This window comes from Mercenaria mercenaria, unplaced genomic scaffold, assembly GCF_021730395.1.
Source record: "Mercenaria mercenaria strain notata unplaced genomic scaffold, MADL_Memer_1 contig_4648, whole genome shotgun sequence".
Lineage (NCBI taxonomy): Eukaryota > Metazoa > Mollusca > Bivalvia > Venerida > Veneridae > Mercenaria > Mercenaria mercenaria.
In genome coordinates, this window is record NW_026462891.1 from 40,516 (window position 1) to 62,627 (window position 22,112).

General features: G+C 33.0%; 1 protein-coding gene across 1 annotated transcript in view; it reads right to left on the reverse strand.

Annotated features, from left to right (window-relative positions):
- LOC128554019 (interferon-induced protein 44-like) overlaps nt 1-22,112 on the reverse strand; it is a 41,533-nt gene that overhangs the window by 15,981 nt on the left and 3,440 nt on the right. The window contains exon 2 of the mRNA XM_053535231.1: nt 12,281-12,421. Within this exon, the coding sequence (XP_053391206.1) occupies nt 12,281-12,421 (141 nt within the window). The remainder of the gene's footprint in view (nt 1-12,280; nt 12,422-22,112) is intronic.

The window sequence follows — 22,112 nt, forward strand, 5'->3', positions numbered from 1 at the left end:
GTAAATATGTCTAAAACTAACAACACCCGTATGATTATAACATAGTTACGCTAAACTGCATATCTCTCAATCAAAAAGGCTTCAATTATAAGCCGCCCCTGGTTTCTATTAAGACGTATCAGCTCATCATAAAACATTTCGTTTTAATGCAGTACACTAGCATATGTATGTTTGATTTTCGAATATGGATAAAAAAAAACGGAGAGCATAAATTGTATGTTTCTAATTATACAGAATATTTTTTTCCCTTGAATAGAAATTTAATCAAAATATTAACATCTTTTAGTTTGCACGCACGTGTTTTCCCCATCACTACCCGCCCCAGGATTCTTAATATTCATATCATTCCAATTTAAATAAGATATATAGTAAAAATTAAAACTATTCTGAAAAGAAAGACAGAATTATATATATGAAAAAAAAATCCCATTGAAAAAAAAATCCCATCTTTTTTCAAAGTATGTGGCTTTGATGCACATCCCCGAATCGATACGCGCCTGAATACCCAATTATGTTATACCAGTTGATGCAGAAATCATTCCTGAATAATTACATATATCATATTAGTATGTATGTCTAAAACTAAGTCCGCCCGTGTGATTATCATGAGTATACCCGGAAGCGTGTGATTCTCACGCCGCCGCGTAATTATCACACGCGTGGTAATATTACCACGCGTGTGATATTCACGCGACACCGGTAACGGACTGATACATAAATAGTTGGTTTTAGGGCTTACAATATCCTTTTAAAGTTTGTCAACTATACTAATTGGGAAATGTTCCTGTTCTTTCAACTGTTCCTTTTTTTCTGTTAAAAATATTTTGAGTGGTCACAATAAGAATACCGTTATCGTTTATACCAGCCCGTTTAGACGGTTTGGTATTACGATAGCACTTCTGTTTAAGCAAATAAAGAAAGAGACAGAAACCTACAAATACGATGGAGGCTTTTTTACCTTGCTTTCTGTGCGGACAAGTTCAGCTATTGCAATACATAAAGAGAGCCAGCTATTGCAATACATAAATATAAACTCGAAGAGTCTCTTTCCAAATGAAAGCTGTTCTGTTTCAATTTTGCGTAACTAGTCGATGGTATACCACAGATTTTTCAGTCTTATGTTGACAAAAAGCAATTTAACGGGCCGATGACAAGCTTTTGATTAAACTTTGTTAAATAAACATTGGCTAGTGACCCATAGAATATGACTTGATACCCATAGGCAGAAAGTCATATTGACCGAGGAGAAGCCAAGGTCATATTATAAGATCCACTAGTCAATAAGCTTTTTTAATGACATTTTAAATGAACATTTATCAGAAAACTAGAATGTGTCTGTAGGACACAGGGTGTGTCTCCCACTGGTACATTTGTCATAAATGAGGGCCAATAATTCAAATGTTTGCAGTCTTAATGGGGTATAGCCTCAACAATCATTTTATGAAAAGGATTCATTATTCTAGGCCCTTTACTTTTTGAGCTATGAGCATCACAAACAAACAATCCACATTTGGTTATTTCACGGGCCATAACTCTGTAATAGGAGCTAAGATTCTCAAGAGGAATGCCAAGTGTACAAGTTCACATCAAGATAAAGACTCCAGCAAGGCTTCCTGAATTCACATCTGATACTTTTTGAGCTAGGTACATAATTAGGTGAAAAAGTGCATCACAAGGTGAAAATGTGTATTTTTGACTATTTCAGGGGCTATAACTCTAAAAATAGGGGGCGGACCCAAATGAAAAATAAGAGGTGCGCAAGTTCATATCATGATTAAGACTCATGCAAGTTTTTCATGAATCTATATCAAAAACTTTTTGAGCTAGACGTGTCACAAGGTGAAAATGTGCATTTTTGACTATTTCAGGGGCCATAACTCTGAAAATAGGGGGCCGACCTAAATGAAAAATAGTAGGTGCACAAGTTCATATCATGATTAAGACTCATGCAAGGTTTCATGAATCTATATCAAACACTTTTGAGCTAGGCGTGTCACAAGGTGAAAATGCGCATCTTTTACTATTTCAGGGGCCATAATTCTGAAAATAGGGGGCAAAGCCAGATGAAAAATAGGAGATGCGCAAGTTCATATCATGATTAAGACTCATACAAGGTTTCATTAACTTATATCAAATACTTTTTGAGCTAGGTGTGTCAAAAGGTGAAAATGTGCATTTTGACTATTTCAGGGGCTATAACTCTAAAAATAGGGGGTGGAGCCGGATGAAAAATAGGAGGTGCGCAAGTTCATATCATGATTAAGACTCATGCAAGTTTTTTATGAATCTATATCAAATACTTTTTGAGCTAGGTGTGTCAAAAGGTGAAAATGTGCATTTTTGACTATTTCAGGGGCCATAACTCTGAAAATAGGGGGCCGACCTAAATGAAAAATAGGAGGTGCACAAGTTCATATCATGATTAAGACTCATGCAAGGTTTCATGAATCTATATCAAACACTCTTTGAGCTAGGCGTGTCACAAGTTGAAAATGTGTATTTTTTACTATTTCAGGGGCCATAACTCTGAAAATAGGGGTAAAGTCAGATGAAATGCCAGAGGAGGTGCGCAAGTTCATATCATAATCAAGACTCATGCAAGGTTTCATGAATCTATATCAAATACTTTTTGAGCTAGGCATGTCACAAGGTAAAAATGTGCATTTTTGACTATTTCAGGGGCCATAACTCTAAAAATAGGGGGTGGAGCCAGATGAAAAATAGGAGGTGCGCAAGTTCATATCATGATTAAGACTCATACAAGGTTTCATCAACTTATTTCGAGTACTTTTTGAGCTAGGCGTGTCAAAAGGTGAAAATGTGCATTTTTGACTATTTCAGGGGCCATAACTCTAAAAATAGGGGACAGAGCCAGACAAAATTAGGAGCGCAAGTTCGTATCATGATAAATACTCATGCATGGTTTCATCAATTTGTATCAAATACTTTTCGAGCTAGGCGCGTCACGAAGTTCTGACGGACGGACGGATGGATGGACGGACGGAAGGACGGACGTACGGATGCACGGACAAGACCAAATCTATATGCCCCCCACCACTCATGGGGGGCACAAAAATATCATTCGACATTTCATACTTTATGCATATCTAGGTAACTTGATATGCTGACACGGTAATTGAGGCGAGTAATGTTATAATGATGTTGATGACGGCATAGTCAGCATACAATTTGCCTTTGGCCATTTACAACACAAAATACTATGACAAAGATACATATACAACATACACAAATGATAATGCATACTTAATATTTATATGCACATTATTATAATATACAGTAAAGAAACACTTAAAATTTCCCGGGCATGTTTTCTTATTAACATGCATTCTTTAATATATTTACAAACTTTTACCTTATGCCGATACAAGCGAGTTAAATTTCTGAATAAAATACAAAGATATGTTTCTAAAGTGCTCTACATTTGTCACAACATAACATAAAATGATTCTCCGATTCAAGTACCATTTGATTACACAAAAGTCATAGTCTATTTTTCTTACTGTACCATTATATTTGCCACTTTCTACATGTTTGTACATGCTGGCATAGGTCATTATACATTTTAATAAAAGGCAAATTCCTATTTTTCATAATTTTAACTAATAATTTATTGATCTGTCTCTGCATATGAATGATAATCGGAATCTTCCCAATTCACCAAGAACAGAACTGTTTAGAGTTTGCTGTTTCACACCAAGTACATTTTTGTATATATTTACAAAATCTAAAATGCATATTATTTACACATTTGTGTGTTGTTGTTGTTGTTTTTTTTTGGGGGGGGGGGGGGGGGGAGGGAGAGGGCGGGGGTTTGGAGGAGGGGGGTTAAACGCCTTTTTGTAAAGTATTTCAGTTATGAAGTGGCGGGCAGTTAATCTAACCAGTGTTCCTGGATTCTGCACCATTACAAACCTGTTCTCCGCAAGTAGCTGCCAACTTTCTCACATGAATCAGAGGTGGATGACAAATGATTTCAGACACAATGTTTTTCATCAAATCGTCATGGAGAACATAGCCCCGCTCGGGGATCGAACTCACGACCCAGAGATCCGTAGAGCTGTGCTCTATCTATTTAGCTAAGCGGACGGATTCGGCACATTTGTAACTGGTTCTATTATAAATCCCCAATACTTCTGAACCGTACACCGCTTTGTCAAACAATGAGAGTTTAGTTTAAATCTAAAAATAATTTTATCAAACAATGACAAAGGGTTATGATTAGCTCTAAGTGCTTGATCATGTAAAGCTTTTACAGCGCCTGACATGTTACCAATTTAAATTTCTTAATATATTTCCAAAAGTTACGTGGAGACCTTTTACTCATATCTGACAGTTTAATTTTTTCTTTATTATAAAAGACTGATTTAGTCTTACTAGCTACGCTTATAAGTCATTCGATTTACACTTTTTAGTAGAGACAAGCTATGAACATTAAATGATTAAAGGTTATGTCAAATAGAAAACGAGCCCGCCCGCTTAGCTCAATAGGGAAAGCGTAGATCTACGGATGTCGGGGTCGTGAGCTCGAGCCCTTGGCGAGGCGTATGTTCTCCGTGATGATTTGATAAAAAATATTGTGTCTGAAATCATTCGTCCTCCACCTCTGATTCATGTGGGGAAGTTGGTTAGGTTAACTGCCTGCCGTTACATATTAACTGAAATACTGTTGAAAAACGGCATTAAACCCAAAAGCAAACAAATAGAAATCTGGATATAAAACACTGACTTTTCGTACCTCCTCTTCTCAGATGCAGACAACTCAGATAAAGGACATTTTCAGCAAATTTCTTTTTCAATCGCCATATTTCGCTTAGTTTTGAATAAAAATTAAAGATTTTTGGATTTAAGTGTTTTGTGTTAATATCTTTCTATTTATAGTAACAAAAGCATGTTTGCTCTACAGTTAATTCATGCGCAACGACTTCCGTTACTTTGACAAAAAAAACGCTCTTACTAGTTACATTTTTTAATGAAACATGACAAAATTGTTGAATAATTTATCTTTATAGAAATGCAAAATTGAAAAAATATAAACAAATCACATATTTCAGAAAAAAGACAAAACATTTTCATTGTGATTTATATACAGCGATCAATCCTTCCTTTTTTATCAAAATCACCGTAAAATGTGTGTAATATAATATTCATTTTTCAATACAAACCCTTAAGACAATACTGTGTACAATATTGTGACATTATCCGCGTTAAAAAGAATAACTGAGTGGAATCAAAAAGTCTTACTAGTCTAGTTGCAGTTTATAAATCGATCTCATATAAACAATTGAGCGATTTACTATTAAATAGATTGCACATTCCAACATGGCTGGATTTGGTTACCAAAGTGATACAATAATACGCATCAGAACGACAAACAATGATTTTATTCAAGAGCAAATCACTTAATGAAATATGTTATGTCGATTCTCACACTTTACGAAAGACTTTTAAGTGCATCCTTGACAACATTCATCAAATATTTGCCTGTTTCCTTTTGGTTTCTTTTCCTGCGCGACTGTATACCGTCTAACGTTCTGCCGTAGTAATTGTGACGTCAGGAAAATGTATTGTTGTATATTAATATACAATATTTACCTAGGAAAATGAATTGGGTCGTGTTAGAATCTGCGATAAATAACGGTTGACGCATGGACCTGTAAGAGAGCATTATTAAGTCCATTATGACGTCAGATGATCGCGTGACGTCCAGTGTATTACTACTGTCTTGGATAAATGAAGCACAAGAAAATTTTATCAAAACATTTCATGTAAGAATGAAAATAAATAAGGACTTCGAGTGTTTTTTCACTTGCTTTATCACGGTTCAGAGCTCAGTTAAACAACGGTTGACGCGTGGACAGGTAAGAGAGCATTTAAATTTCATTATGACGTTCAATTGATCGCATGGCGTCCGGTGTCTTACTACTTGGATAGATAAAGCCCAGCAAAATTTTATCAAAACATTTCAATGACCATGATGTAAGAAAAAGTATAAATAAGGCCTTCGGATGTTTTTTTTACCTGATTTATCACGGTTCAGAGCTCAGATGCGCAGGAATTTAACCAAAATGTTTTTAATATATCTGACTAAAATGCGACATTTTTAACAATGGTATTATTTAAAGACGTGGATGTAATATCTTAAGTGAAACGTATTTATAAATCAAACAAAATGTTTTACTGTTTGTAATGTCATGATCTGTGTATCCTTCTGCAAGGAAATCTATGTCCTTAATAGCATTGAAATCTGTGTATTTTTGCAAACAAACGTAATACCAGATTTATATTCAGGTAACGAATCAAATTATAAGCCAACACAGATTGTGACCGTATATGTTTTTTCAAAGCTGATTTTTATTTACACATACTTTAGTGATGATAGGTCAATAATTACTCTGTAAGACCTTTTCATGTTTTGTGTGACTAAATCATGTTTTAATGTCAATTTTCATTCAATCTATAAATATTCTTTTGTCAGATATAAACACAGTTCGATAAACGTATGAAATTAATCGAGACTTAGTTCTTTTTATGTGAGTAAATAGTCTGTGGTGAATTTGTAATCCTGTGTTTTTTTCCCTATATTTTGAATAGTTATGTTTTTATGAAAGCTTATATGATACATTTTAAGAGTTCCATTGGTAATATTTTTTCGGCCAGCATTGTGGCAGCCATCTTGAATTTCAAAATGGCGGTTTTATTTCAGTTAGTGTACCCTTATATATTCTATCTAGCATTCAAATAAATATGTTTTTCTAATTAATAAATAGAAATTTATATTTTTTAATAGTAAAGGATTGTATTTAGAAGGTGTCTTTAAAGTTTTAGTCAAATATTGATTTTATAAAGTACATGAAAGGAAACAGAAGTGAAATTATAGGTATTTTCTTTTTCATTTAAACATCATCATTGTAACTAGAACATTCTTTACAGGTAAGGGTACAGTTTTTTAAAAATCTAATACACGAAGCCTGCTTCAAATGAAATAATACAGTGCCATAAACTGGGATTCTGTTGTAGAATGCAACATGAATAAGCATTAGCAGTTTTGGATTTCTTTAAGTATAAAAGTAAGATATGACTTAAATATACTTTCTGCAGCTTAACACAAACAAGCATTGTTAGTAGCCAAATTTCAGCATAGGAATTTGTTGGTGTAACATGTGTGCATCTAAATTTGGATATAATTAAGCATATCTGTATGAATTATGACGAATTCCATCCCATCCTTTTCCCACACACACTCTCTGTATTTAATAACTCTTTCTCTCTTAGTTACTGGCTGTAGCTATTATAATCTGAGACATCTATATGAATAAGAAATCCATTGTTGTGTTATGAAAGGTAACAGTCAAACTGTGAATAAATATATGCAGTGTAACTACATAATGATATATCTGTCACACGCAGAAACATTTTATATGTGTTCTTTCGAGATCTGAAGAGTTCAGTCTTACTTAATCTAATACCTTCAGACAACTGACAACTTAATGTATTACAATCACCCAATGAACGAGTCCTTAACATGGCCTTGTTATAAGATTTTTCTAAAGAAACAATTGCTTTTTTGAGCGCTACCTCTAAATTAAATACACAATTATGTAAACATTAGTTCCACAAAGCAAGCTTAATGGTTTGCCAACCGTAGATATGGCAATAACATTGTTAGACCTTAGTACACTTCTTGAGGAATAAATCTTTAAATCTACTTTCTAGTTTGTTTTTCCAAGTTTTATTTAACTATTTCTTGAAATTTCGACTATCTGATGAGATAGAGATGAATATACAAAAGAAAATGCCACAGAACAAAACTGAAGTACCTTTACTTCATTGACCTCTCGTGGTATCAAGAAATGGTAAGCAACCACATCTAAAGTGTGCCTTTAGTATTGTGTGAAATTCCTGAGATAGGAAAACTTTTACTACACATGCTGATATGTATAATATTGCCATTTCTAGTTAAAATGACTATATCTGAACATATCTGAGTTTTACATAGATACTTCACTTTATTCTCCAAACTTCAGCGCCATTGCCCTCTTTTGCAGTCATATTTCATTCATCTTCCTCCAGTTAATGTTGATTTTTTTCTAAATTTTGAAAGGATGCTATTGACATACAAACTGAATACCCAGTTATATGTAAATAATTCACTACATGTATTAAAAACTCCGATATCCATTAATGCAAGAAAAGCATAGAAAATACCTTTCTACTTATGCAGAACCTTATTTAAAAAATCAACATAATTCACTCATTGAATAACACATCCATCACATTGTACAGAAATGTAAATGTTCTAATCAGTAATGTTTTATTTTTGACAATCTAACTGTTCATCTAGTACATTTAGCAAGGTACTTCTGTAGCCAAGTGGTGAAGGACGTCGATATCTAAAAAACTAGACCATAGTCTCTGAGGGTTCGAGCCCTTCTTTGGTCATCATGTGAGTCATCCAGCATGCTTGCGGAAGGACATTGGTTCAAACAGGTGCCCACACATGCCCGAAATAATGCCAAGAAAGGCAGATGAGTCTTCTTCAACAATTACAGATAGAAAGTTGCCATTTATCTTGCACTGTGTCAATACGATATAAAACTTTAAACATACATAATTACATGTATGTACAACATAAGAGTAATGACCTAATAGAACCAATAATCTTCAGTTAATAGCTGCATTGCTAACTTAACTGAAAGAATTTGACATCACTTGAAGGATTTCAACCCCACATAAGTGGTGGAAAAAAAAGACTTGAAAGTAAATGTCCAGCTTTGAATGGCAAAGAAAGGCCTTTTACCTTGTCAGTTATGCATTGCTTAAAGACAGCAGCCATTTAGTAAAAGTACCATTAAATGAACATTTGATAATTACAACAACAATTTATCTTAAAAGTACTTCCCGATATTTCCTATGTACTTTATTCAAGTTAAAAGTTTTATAATAACGCGTTGTATATCATAACTGCAGCTCCAACATGGAGAAGAACAGGTACAGTGTGAATGTTCATTCTAAAATATCTGGATATAGTTCTCACATTTTGTAATTATCTCCCTTTTTCTTAAACCAAAAAGATAAATATTGATAATAACATACAAAGTTTACCTTTACATTTTTAATGTAATAAATGCAATCCCTCTGCCAATAATTGAATAATTTCAATAATATAGGATCCCAAGAAGCAAATACACATTTCTGTTTTTTACCTCCATATACTATGTCTTTATTATATTATCGCTTTGCTTTAAATTGTAAAGATTAACTTAAAAGACATACAGTATGGTTGATTTAGACATATTTTGTATAAAGAAATGTTTTTGTTTATGTCAAATCTGTATTTCAAAGATATTGCAAATTATACTAAATTTATAACATAGCAAGCGAATTATCTCCCTTTAGACACGAAATACTCCACTTTAAAAACATATTTAAACTTGTTCAGTAACATACAAAGTGCATAATGTTCACTTTTGAGAAATTTAATTGGTAAGAAAATTGAAAATAGCATACTCTGAGGCGGCCATTTTAAAATCAAGATGGCCGCCAAAATAATGATTATTAAAAATGTTACCAATGGATTTTGAGAGGCTGGGTGTTTAACCTTTCAACAACTTCGTAAAATATAGCAGAAAAAATCACAAACTATTTCCGGACAATTTATTTCTTAAACATTCTTTATCTGATTCAGTTTTGCATACTTTTACGGTTTTTAACGATAAACTTTTCAACATACGGCAACTAGTCTGATGACTAATGTCCAGTGTAATCTAAAGGAATGATGACGCGCCGTCTGCAAACAATTGTACATTAAACCTTGTGATATTTGCAGCCCCATTTTGGAAAAAAACTAACTTCGGTAGAACTATTTCATTTCATCAAATGCAATCATTTTAGAGTATTAAATGGTTAAGACAAATACTTATATCCACCTTACATTCCCTTTCATTAAGAAATTACTGTGGCTTAGTAGTTCATATTTGGGTATGAAACATATGTTAATTTTAAGTATGATATTCTAAAATTCTAGTGTCAATTTAATGATAAATGCTCGATTTATCGAGAAAGGACCACGATAAGGGGCCTCACTTCTGGACAGTTCAGAGCCTTTAAAATCTTTGTTTTGGTACATTTGCAACAATACATGAGTACTGAAATTTCGAATAATAAGATTGATCATCTTTTCTAGAAATTTTGAAAATTGAATAATTTTATTTCTTTACAAATGGAATTATATTTTAAAGGGGCATAACTTCTTGTGAATATTTGATGTTTGGAGCAGTACGGGACAGTGCGTTTACACATGTATTGGACCGAGGTTATTGGTAAAGGTGTTGTCCATTTAAATACAATTGTGAGACGTTCAATTTACAATTTAAAATATCTTTTATTATGGGATAATCATGTCTGTTTCATGAAATAGAAAAAGTGGAAACTCCACAGGTCGCTCAAAGCCATTATATGTTCAAAATTTAATGTTTAAATGACAAACTGTGAAATATTGCCTAATACGTACAAATAGAACAAGTCCTAATAATGTAAAAAAAATATTTATTTTCACAAAGTTGTCCCCCTTTGAAAAACTATTCCGTTTGTAAAGAAATGAAAATAAACAATTTTCAAACTTCCTTGAAACGATGTTTAACCTTGCCTTTTTGAAATTTCAGCACTTGTGTAGTGCTGCAAAGCACTTCTTTACAAATGAAATTGTTTTTCAAAGGAGGGCAACTTTCTTGAAATGAATACGAGACAGTTCAGAACACAACGGGAAAACATGTGTTGAATGACTAGAATGTCGGTAAATGCGTTATTCCTTGCAAAACATTTTAAGAACTCATTTTCGTGGTTTATATTCTCTTTTTATTGATTAATCATTTCCGCTTCATAAAAGTTATTATGCACATTTGCTTAAATAGTTGTTTCCCTTTGATTTGATTACAAAAGGCAATCTGTCAAAAATGTGTATGGTTGATAAATAGAAAAATAATGAATAAATCAATGACAAACTTACATATCTTTTAATTTAGGGACTCATTTTTCTATTTGAGCGTAATATGCAATACTTCATAGTTTGACATTTATAAACTTTAAACATATAATGAAAAGGACATGACTATCCCGTAAAAAAGATATTATGAACCATAAATTGAACATCTCACAGTTGTATTTAAATGGACAACATCATTACCAAAAAACTCGGTCCAATACCTGCTTACGCGCATTGTCCTTAACAGCTCCAAACATCAAATACTCACAAGAGGTTATTCCCCTTTAAAATAGAATTCCATTTGTTAAGAAAAAGAAACAATCTATTTTCAATATTTCTAGAAAAGATAATCAAGCTTATTATTCGAAATTGTAGTGTTCGCACATAGTTGAAAATGCATCAAAACGAAGACGTGCAACATTTCTTTGAAAATGATTGGATTTTAAAGACACTGTACTGTCCAAAAGTGAGGTCCCTTATCATGGTCCCTTTTTGTGAATTCAAGCTTAATTCTACCATTAAATTGAAATTGGAATTTCAGAATTATGTACTTATTGAATAAGGTGTGCTGTTTTCATGAAAAACAACTTTTTTCTTTCTATGATTTTATGATGTTCCAATTTCAAGATTTCAAATATTCATCGACTCCTTAAAGTTGGTCATTTTTCACACTGTGTTGCAATTTTTATACAACTTTTACCGTGCCGTTTTTTATAAATCTTGAATAATTTATAGTTTTTCCCCAATTTCAAGTAGAAACAAATTTCCAAGTGATGACTACTATCCAAACATTTGCAAGAATTCATTATACCATTAGATTTGATAAAAGAAACATCAAGCTATTGGTAAACAATTAAAAAAGCACAAAATAAAACTGTCAATATCATTTTTCTAGGGTGTCTCAAGTTAACGGATTTAATGTGACAAACTTCTAACTCTAACGTTGAAAAATTATGGTATAATCCTGTGTGTCTTTTTTAAATATTGCTCACTTAATTCATTCAAAAACAACCTTAGGCCAGAAGTAATACCTACCTACATTTCTTCCGCCATTTGTAATCTAAAGAGTGAAATTAAAAGTGAATTAGAGAACTTTTTCTACATGTAACTACATCTAACTCAATAATTTTAAAGATGTCTAACTTTACCCCTTCTGTTTCAGAGGTAAATACACGTTGAACAGCAGGAAATCAAATAAACCGAAGACAAAAATGCATTATTATCAACATATTTCATGGCATGTTTTCTCAAATGCCTGAAACTGTTTGCATTTCTGACCTTATAATCCGGATGAACGTTTCCTTTTATAACATATATCAAATCTTTGACGCTTATGCCGGCCTCCCCAGCAGTTGCAATGCCCATCGTATCTAACAGTCTGAAGTTCTTCAACTTTCCTTGTGGACGGTAAACCTTCAACTGAAAGACAAATGCAATACTGCAGCACTGCAGTAAATATATACTGTGGAGTTAAAATCGGTTTACCAATCTTCATTCGTCAATATTATTTCAAATATTATTTTCTGCGTCCTTTATTAATTCTATCTTTATGATTATGTATATGGAAAAAAATGTCCATATTTTTAAGTCTTTATAAAACTTTTATCAAACCATGTAACAGTCGTTGGTAGCAAGTCAAGTTGTGCATGTACTAAAAAGATTCCATTTGAGTAATTTTCATATAGTTATCGCTCTTTATTATTTTTCCTTCATATGTATATGAAAAGAAGATGTCCGCGCTATTTCTCAGGCATTGTATGCATCACATTTATTATTGTTATCATCATCGGTACCAAGCCTAGTTGTACATGAGCGAAGCGGGTTCCATTTTGGATGATATTTAAATAAGTTATTGATCGTTATTAAGTTTGGAACAATTTTGTTCGCGCTATTTCTCGATCCTCATGTACCAGACTTTTTATCAAACCTTGTAATTATCATTGGTACCAAATCAAGTTGTGCTTGTTCAAAACACGTTCCATTGGACTGAATTCTAATAAAGTTATTGTCCTTATCAGAACAGAATGTGAACGCCTCTGTACATGTTATACCTTTCCCCTAGGTACGAGTATTCTGTAAGAACTATGGTCATGAACGGGAAAGGGCACTTAACCATTTCAATCGTATATATTTCTTACAAGATAGTTCGATGAATAGGTACCTGGTATATTGAACAAGCGGTAATTTATCTTCAATCGTGCACCAGTCACATTGTTTCAATATTGCATATTGCAGAGATACTACACATATTTTATGCTTTCGTGAACGTTACAGAAAAAAATCTTGCGTTAACTTCCCTAATGAACATCCGGTCTAGAGGCCACAGCAGTGTGCACTTGTTAGGCGAATGTAAACAAACAAAAACAGAATGCAAAATAATCACAGTTTAACAATAAAACTCGAAATGATGAATGAAATAAGATATGATTTTGAATTTGAAGTCATACATTGATATACATCTGTTCTGTTTATTTAATTCATTTTTCACACTATGCTGCATATACACTTTTTAACGTGTAGTTAAACGACGATTAACATACATTTTCACACCAGCCAATCAGAATGGCTTTATAATCTAGACCGGAATTTTACCTTGGAAGTTCAACCAAGTTTTTGTGCAACGTTGAAAACTATAAACTACGCGTTGTTTCTCTAAGATGAGAAATATTGAAGAAATATGGCCGGTACATAATGGCAGATAAATTGCCACTTGTTCAATATCACCAGTACACATTTACCAAACTGCGTGTTTTAGATGTGAAATGTCAAACTTTTATCAAAACTTGTTATTATTATTCCTGGTACCAAGCGTAGTTGTGCTAAGCACGTTCCATTTGAATGTTTTTTTCATGAAGTTATGTCCCTTTATTTGTTTCAAATATTAATAGAGTTAAATTGGAAACGCCTTCAATAATTTTGTAACATATTTCATATACTGTTAAGTATACCTAAATACCTAAATGACGACCCTTAGCGATTACTTGGACCCTTGACCTATTGACTTACTTTCTTTTCTCAAGATATTGCCATAAAATTTGGACAGCTTGCACAGTTTTAAACATACATTTCAAAGCTGACTATAACTGACCTTGTTTTTGACCTACTGTACTACTTTTTTCTTTTTAAGGTAAATCAATGAAATTTAGAGATATTATACAGTTTTACACAGCACGTTTTGTGCATCTATATACATTTTCTCCCTGAACAATATACAAATGCAACGTATCATATTTTCAATATACATGTTGATCTGACAATAAGCTGCTGTCTAGTGATATTCATCAGCATTAGTGATAGGTCTTGTTTGTTTCGCTTCTAATTTTGAAATAAACATTCCATTACAAAAGAAATTTTCAAATTAAAAAAAAGATTGAACATTTGACTGAATGATTTCAATAATGACAGACTGAACTTTCTATGATTGCTACTATCAGTGAAATATTTAAGAATCAATGGTAATATTTCATGCTGTTCATTAATGTCTTGTTGCTGTCGTTGCTGATGGTGATAATACCAACTATACTAGAAATGTTTTGGTAGTTTGATGTACAGGACGATCTTGATGAAGACGACTTTTGGTCAAGATGATTCTTACGCTGATGTTTGAAGGGGCGGTTTCGATGATGATCACAATGATTATCAATGTCATTGCTGCTTTATGACGATGATGGTGTCGACGACAATGATTTATCAGTCGTGCTTGTAAATGCTAAAGTAAAAGTTGTTGTTGATGCCGACGCTGATCAGACTATGCATTTTAGTGTACATTAGATGCTACTTTAGCAATAACTATGCCTACCTTCCGAAACGGGTACTTATTTAAATTATGCATTAAGTGTATGATTATGTTACATTTTTAGCTCATCTGATTTTTTGGAAAAAAATTAGGTATTGTCATCATTTGATAGGCGTCGGCATTGCCTGGTTAAGTTTTATATTTAGGTTAACTTTTCTCCTAAACTATCAAAACTATTGCTTTAAAACTTGCAACTCTTGTTCACCATTAATAGCTGATTGTGTACAGCAAGAAACATAACTCCATCCTGCTTTTTGCAAGAATAATGGCCCCTTTTTGACTTAGAAAATATCAGATTTCTTGGTTAAGTTTTATGTTTAGGTCACTTTTTCTCCTAAACTGTCAAAGCTATTGCTTTGCAAATTGCAACACTTGTTTACCATCGAAGCGGACTTTGTACAACAAGAAACATAACTCCATCCTGCATTTTGAAAGAAATATGGCCCCTTTTGGACTTAGAAAATCAGATTTCTTGGTTAAGTTCTATGTTTAGGTCAACTTTTCTCCTATACTATCAAAGCTACTGCTTTGAAACTTGCAACACTTGTTAACCATCAGCAGCTGGCTCTGTACAACATATAAACATAACTCCAACCAGCTTTCTGCAAGAATTATGGCCCCTTTTGGACTTAGAAAATCAGATTTCTCGGTTAAGTTTTATGTTTTAATCAGTTTTTCTCCTAATCTATCAAAGCTATTGCTTAAAACTTGCAACACTTGTTCACCATTCAAAACGGACTCCGTACAACAAGAAACAAAAGTCCATCCTGCTTTTTGCAAGAAATATGGTCTCTTTGGGATTTAGAAAATATCAGATTTCTTGGTAAAGTTTTATGTTTAGGTTAACTTTTCTCTTTAACGGTCAAATTTATTGCTTTAAAACTTAGAGCAGTTATTTGCTATTAGAAGATAACTCTGCACAACAAGTACTATAACTCTACATTGCTTTATGCAAAATTTATGGCCCTTTTTGGTTGGACAATATACAAAGACAAAAAAAAGAATCAGATAAGCGTCTGCACCCGCAGGGCGGTGCTCTTGTGTTCAGCATACAACAGTGCAATATTTTGTTTAGTTTATATTCTAGCAGATGTTGAAACAAAATTTCTCTTGAGCTACGAGTAAAGAAAAACATACTTGTAGACAATAGAACTGTTTGCAGGTATCGGGTAAAGTAGGTAGAGTAAGTTGGGTATTTTTGTAGATATATCTGGATGTAAGTAGACAGGTATAATGTTATGTTGTTAAACCGTTTTCTGTTGTCCCTTTTGCTTTACTATATACATGTACGATATTGACTATATATTGATTTTTAACCAAATTGTTTATGTAAATGTTTGTTATTAAACTGCTTTGCTGTGGCTGATGTAATTTGAACAAATAAAAGCCAAATGTTATTAAAACGTTGTCTTTGGTCCTTAAAAGGCATCCTGTTTTGTTCTATCATATACGATACAGACAATAATTGGTTTATGTCCGAATATTTATGTGAGCTCTTGTTATTAAACTACTGCTGTTGTTGTAAAAGAGGGTTTGTAAGATGCGATTGGTCGAACTGAATTGGATGACATATGTCATGCAAATTTTCGTTTCGAAATGTGATTCTGGTTTTGTTTTCTGAGCTAGATACATCATGTGCATGCATATATTAAGTAATTTTCAATGGTTTAGTCATGCGGGTGTTGCTGTTACATTGAGCTTTGAATATCTTATCCGCAAACATATTTTAATGTCACGATGTAGTTAATAATTTACGACCACATTGACGAACCTAGGGCTATGTGTATTGCAAATTTATCGCAAGAACGAGGTCATTTATCGATAACCAAATAACTATATAATATTCCTTTTCTTTAGGTATTTGATTGTGCGACGTTATTTACAACAAAATGAATAAATAGATTAGATATTTGATTTTTTATATGTTTGAGTTTTCAGCTTCTACATCCTCTTGTCATAGGCGTTGTGCTGTTCATATACTGAGCAAAAGTTCAAACTAGACCCCTTTGTTTTATTATTATTTCTTTGACAGTATTGGAAATTGGCAAAAATCAATAATATATTTTGAAAAACAATTTATTTTCTCATAACAAAGTGCATTATTCAATAAAAGATTCGAATAACAAAGACGTTTACAACTTGACCCACCAAATTAAGTCGCAGGTTTTTAATAACGCGTATAAACGCAGTTAGATCGAATAACAACCAAGCACCGACTGCGCATGTATTTGATGTAAGATCAAATGTACGCCTGGTCTATGACTGACCATTCTCAGACGAAGACTTCTTTCAAATCCCGAAGGTTTTGAGTAACAACAGGAAATCTCTAATGCACCTATCAAGCTCGTCCGTCAAATGTTCGATTCGGTTTGAGTCCGCGAATTTCGACACCAAATCGAGCAAATTAACGTCGTAACGTTGTAAGAAGTTCCTAATACTGACGGCTGTGTGACTTGTAGATCCATCATGCATGAGGGTTAGACCACCATGTGTCAATATATGGGGAATCGCCACTGGGAAAAACACGTCATTTTGATATTTATGCGCATTGAGATTTCCATTACTTGCAGGTGTTTTAGAATTTAATGACCATATTCATCAATTAACCAACACAGAGCCTGTCATGTTCAATATCACAATTTTCCTTGTAGCGTTCGTTACGACGGCGGTACAGCTTTATCCTACCATCACTGCGGTGAAATGAGAATCTGATTTCGCCGGACAACAAAATGTTTGCCCAATTGCATCTGCTGAATAGCATGTGCCTCCTTACCCAGTTTAATCTGTCGGTGAGCAGCTTGTATACGGACGTCTTGCTCTGATGCTCTGATTCCTTGCTCTCGGAGACGATTTCTCACTGTCTGAGCCGAAATATTCAATCCTACCTATGTAAAGAAACACGCGTTCAAGGTCTTCGTTGCACATCCGCTAAATTTCTGGTACGGAAGAATTTATTTCGAAGGTTTGTTATAGTGCTCACATGACGTCCAAACACACGTGCAACCTGCAATATTAATCAATATCAATAGGATAACAAGCATAACATTTCTTTCAATGGTAATTCAATGTTTTGAAAAAGAATAACCAATTAAAACAAAAGATAAATGAAAATCTCATTTTACCTGACAAAATGAGACTGCAGCTTCCAAGATTCCAATAACACGTGCTGTTTCTTCGTTTAGCATACGCGGCATATTGTACTCGTTTTGATTAATTTATGATTTTCAAATCGGTATGTCCATGTACAGTGTTTAATTTTGGACAATTGCTGGTTTCGGCAAGTGAAAAACACGATTTGCACGTGCATCAAGGATGGCATGGTTTTATAAACTTTAAAACCAGTTTTGTCGATAAATGTGTACACTGTACACTACACAATATCATGTTTCTTATTTAAGAATGATACCTTTGAAAATAAAGGACTTATAGAAATGACTTATAGAAATGTCTGGTTGGAACATTTGCTCAGTGTATATACAAAATGTATTGTTAAAGTGGAGCTAAGGGAGAAACACTGTCAATACATACAGTACACTAGTAGGATAGCATGAGAACATTGCCGATTCAAGCATTACACTAGGATTGACGGATGAAAAACGTTGTCAAATCAAACTGTAAACAGGCGATTGTGGAGTGGCATGACCTTGGAAGAGTTGCCTTACCTGGTGCCATATAAAGGGGAAGCTTTTCTAACAGGTAGTCTGGAGGGCAAGCAAAGTTATGAGTTGATGTATTTAAACATACTTAATGGCTGAATTGTTAAGTACGTGTTAAGTACGTGTTTCAGCATAGGCCGGATAAATAGATAGATTTATTTGCACATATACATCATATTTTATCACAAATTTCAAACACATCACAAAAAATATACATTTACTGGCACATAATTTATTACTGTTTGTAATAACCGTTTTATGAATAATAGTTAGCTTACAGATACCTATGTCTACATAAAACCTAAAACATTTTAGTCAGACTTGGAAAGAAAAATTGAGTGTAAGGTAGAAGATGTATATATGCAGGATACCCCATAAAAGTCCAAAAATTATATCCAGTGTGATCGTATGAAATTTGTAATAAAATTGATTCAGAAAATCGGTTTAACATGAATAATCGGTCATAAAAATTGACCCAATCTTAAATACTAGAGCTTATCATTCAATACCTTCTTGTATTGAAAAGATAATAAATTTACGATGGCTAAATTTAAAACACACAGAAAACATTTTAACTTGTCCTACTTCCTTTTTAAAAGACAATTATTTACTTCTATCTTTGATATGCTCAGGAAGAGAATCTAGGCCAAAGTACAATTATGATAAAATGTGTTGCTATCCATGTTATTGAAAACATTCTGAACATAAAAATTTATTTTACTACGACTTATAGTTCCACAATCATGAATAAAACAATACCTTTTGAAGGTTTTCGTGTAAATACCTTGGGCATTTGTCATAAAAATGTCATAGAAAATGTTATGAGTATGATTAGGTCCTAGTTGTTTAACTCTATCATCTACATGAAGTGTTCCCAAATCTACAAAATCTATGTCTTTAAGAGATGTTCTACGGAAATAGTCACATAATAACATGCCAACAACTTTATTCTGACAGACAACCTTTGTTTTAGCCTGACTGTAAGACCAATATACCATGAATAACACATGTAGTCAAATATACACTGTATTAAAGAACTACCACTACTGGATGCACATACCATTAAACATGGTTTAAAACCTTGTAAAATATCCATTAAAATAGGAAAAACCGTTAATTAACCCCATTAATTCTTGCATCACTTTATTTAACAGGTTTCACAATATTAATTGGTTACATGTTAAATGACCATGAATCATGCCATTTAAAATTTAGTTTGGTAGCTAAAATAGTTAATGGCTTTGAAAAAATAGTGAAATGCTGTATATTTTTAATTTAACAGGATTATTCATGGCTCTTAAATTTGATTTAATGCCCATTAAATGTTCAGGTTGTGTACGATTTCATTTAAGAGTAAACTTAATGGCCCTTAACAGCAATGTAATGCCCATTATGTAATGCCCATTAAATCCTACATTCTGTAAAATGTGATTCTTTTTGGTTTTTGGCTTGCTCTCCTATTGAATGCTTATAATTCCAGTCTCATATTGTTCTAAAATGGACTTTAATCACAATAAATACATACTACGCACACATCATGATGTTATATTTAGTTGCATTAAAGTTATTTCCCCTTGATGCAGTTCCGCCATTTTTTTTTCAAATGTTTGCCAATTTGTGTTCCTACAAAAAATCGGATTTATTTCAATGAAATTCGGATGAAAACGTATTAATTTATTTGATAACTTCAATCTACAATATTTTGGTAAGGGTATGCCATTGGTGCATGCCATTTTTTTCTGTTCTTTGTTTTTCTTGTCCAAATAATCAGCATTTGTATAAGGAAATTGGTGGGGTAAGGAATTTACATTATAAAATGTGTTCATACTAGTTTAGATTTTCCAATCCTTGAGTAGAAACGTAGGTTTATAGAGAAGTGAACAGTACACATAATTGTGAAGATTTACAGTCTGATTTAAATTTATTTGGGGCATGGGCAGATCAATCGCTTCTCCGTTTCAATGAATCAAAGAGTGTGGTACGCTTGACTCGAGATGGGAGAAGCTATTGTGATGCAATCCCTCAAACATTTGCTCTTAGCTGTTTAAGTGCATGCACGTGAGCACAATGTACTGAAGTAGAGCTAAATTGTGATTGCCCATTGTGCGCTGACATTGTCATCAACAGTTGCTTTTTGAATACACCTGATGCCTAATGTCTGTACCAATAAAAACTTGGTCAGAATGTTTGTCAATATCATAATGTTGAATAGGTAAAACTAACCACATGGTCACTTGATCTATTAAACCGGTACCTGTAAACCCTTCTCAGTACAACTCAGTACAATACAATATCCATTTATTTTCTCATTTCATATGAACATATGACAGAATAAGGATACAATATAACAAATGTTTGAACGAGGCTGTTACATGTGTTTACATTACAAAAAAATAAGAGAAAAAAGAAGAAACAAATATTCTTGTTGATTATCTTAAGATGTCTAATTCTGATGGCAAATTTTCATGGCCCTTAATTTGATATACAATTAAAATATTATGAACCAATTAAAATTGAATCTGACATATTTAATGAGACCATTGAAAAATTTAATAATTAACGGCCATTAACAGAGTATTAAAAAAATTAATGACCCTATTAGTTCTTACTAATTAATGTGGAATTAATGGGTACTTTTTTAATGTCACATTAATTTCATGCCAATTAAAAATTTTCATGGAGTTTTAAGGAGCCTGTTAATTTATTTTAATGGTTTATTTTAAGCAGCTTTTCATGGCCATCAAAGTCATTTTTAATATATGGCATTAAAACTATGGTCATGAAAATCCCATTAAATAGTAAGAAGTAATGGGTGAATTTTAATGGTGACCTGTTAAAACCCTTTTAATGGCATGTGCATCCAGTAGTGTACGTAGAGCTTTAAGTGGACTTTTATAAAGAAGATAGTTCTGTCTTTACAAAAAGAATAATCTTGAATTTACCTTATTGACTAAATCATTGACTGTCGACAGATCATTATCTATGACCTGACACAGTTACTTTACTTTCTTCTATTTGCTAATTCTATTACATGTGGCAGTAAAGGACTATTCTTTACTGAGTTTCCTTTTAGTTACAAATAAAATACACCCAGTGTTTCCTAGGTGAAGGGATAATTTGTTATCAACGAGTAACTTATTACACGAGTGAAGTTGAAGACCTAATCTACTGGAAATAAATCTAGGTTGTTATGTGAAAAGATGATTGCACTATCATCTGCGTAAAGTAAAAATTTATAATCATTACTAATACAAATTGGCATGTCTTTAACATAACATAAGAACAGAAGATGGCCAAGCTTGCTATCCTGAGGTGCCACGCAGGGTTATAGGCTGCAAGTCTGAATAAGTTTCATTAATATGGACAAATTGTGTGTGACCGGACAAGTACGAGCTAAACCATTCTACCGAGTCAACTCCATTACCTTTTACTTATCAAAAAGGATTTTATGGTCGACAATGTCAAAATCTTTTTGTAAACAAAGCATTTTCATAACCGTATGTAAACCTTTAAAAAACTGCTATCTAATATAGTCTGTTAGATGAATGGGACAGGAGTCAGTAGAATTAAGGTTTAGCAGTATATCACAAAACAACAGATTTTTTTAGTAAATGAACAGCACCATGACAAACAACTTATCTGTCCAATACATGTTTTA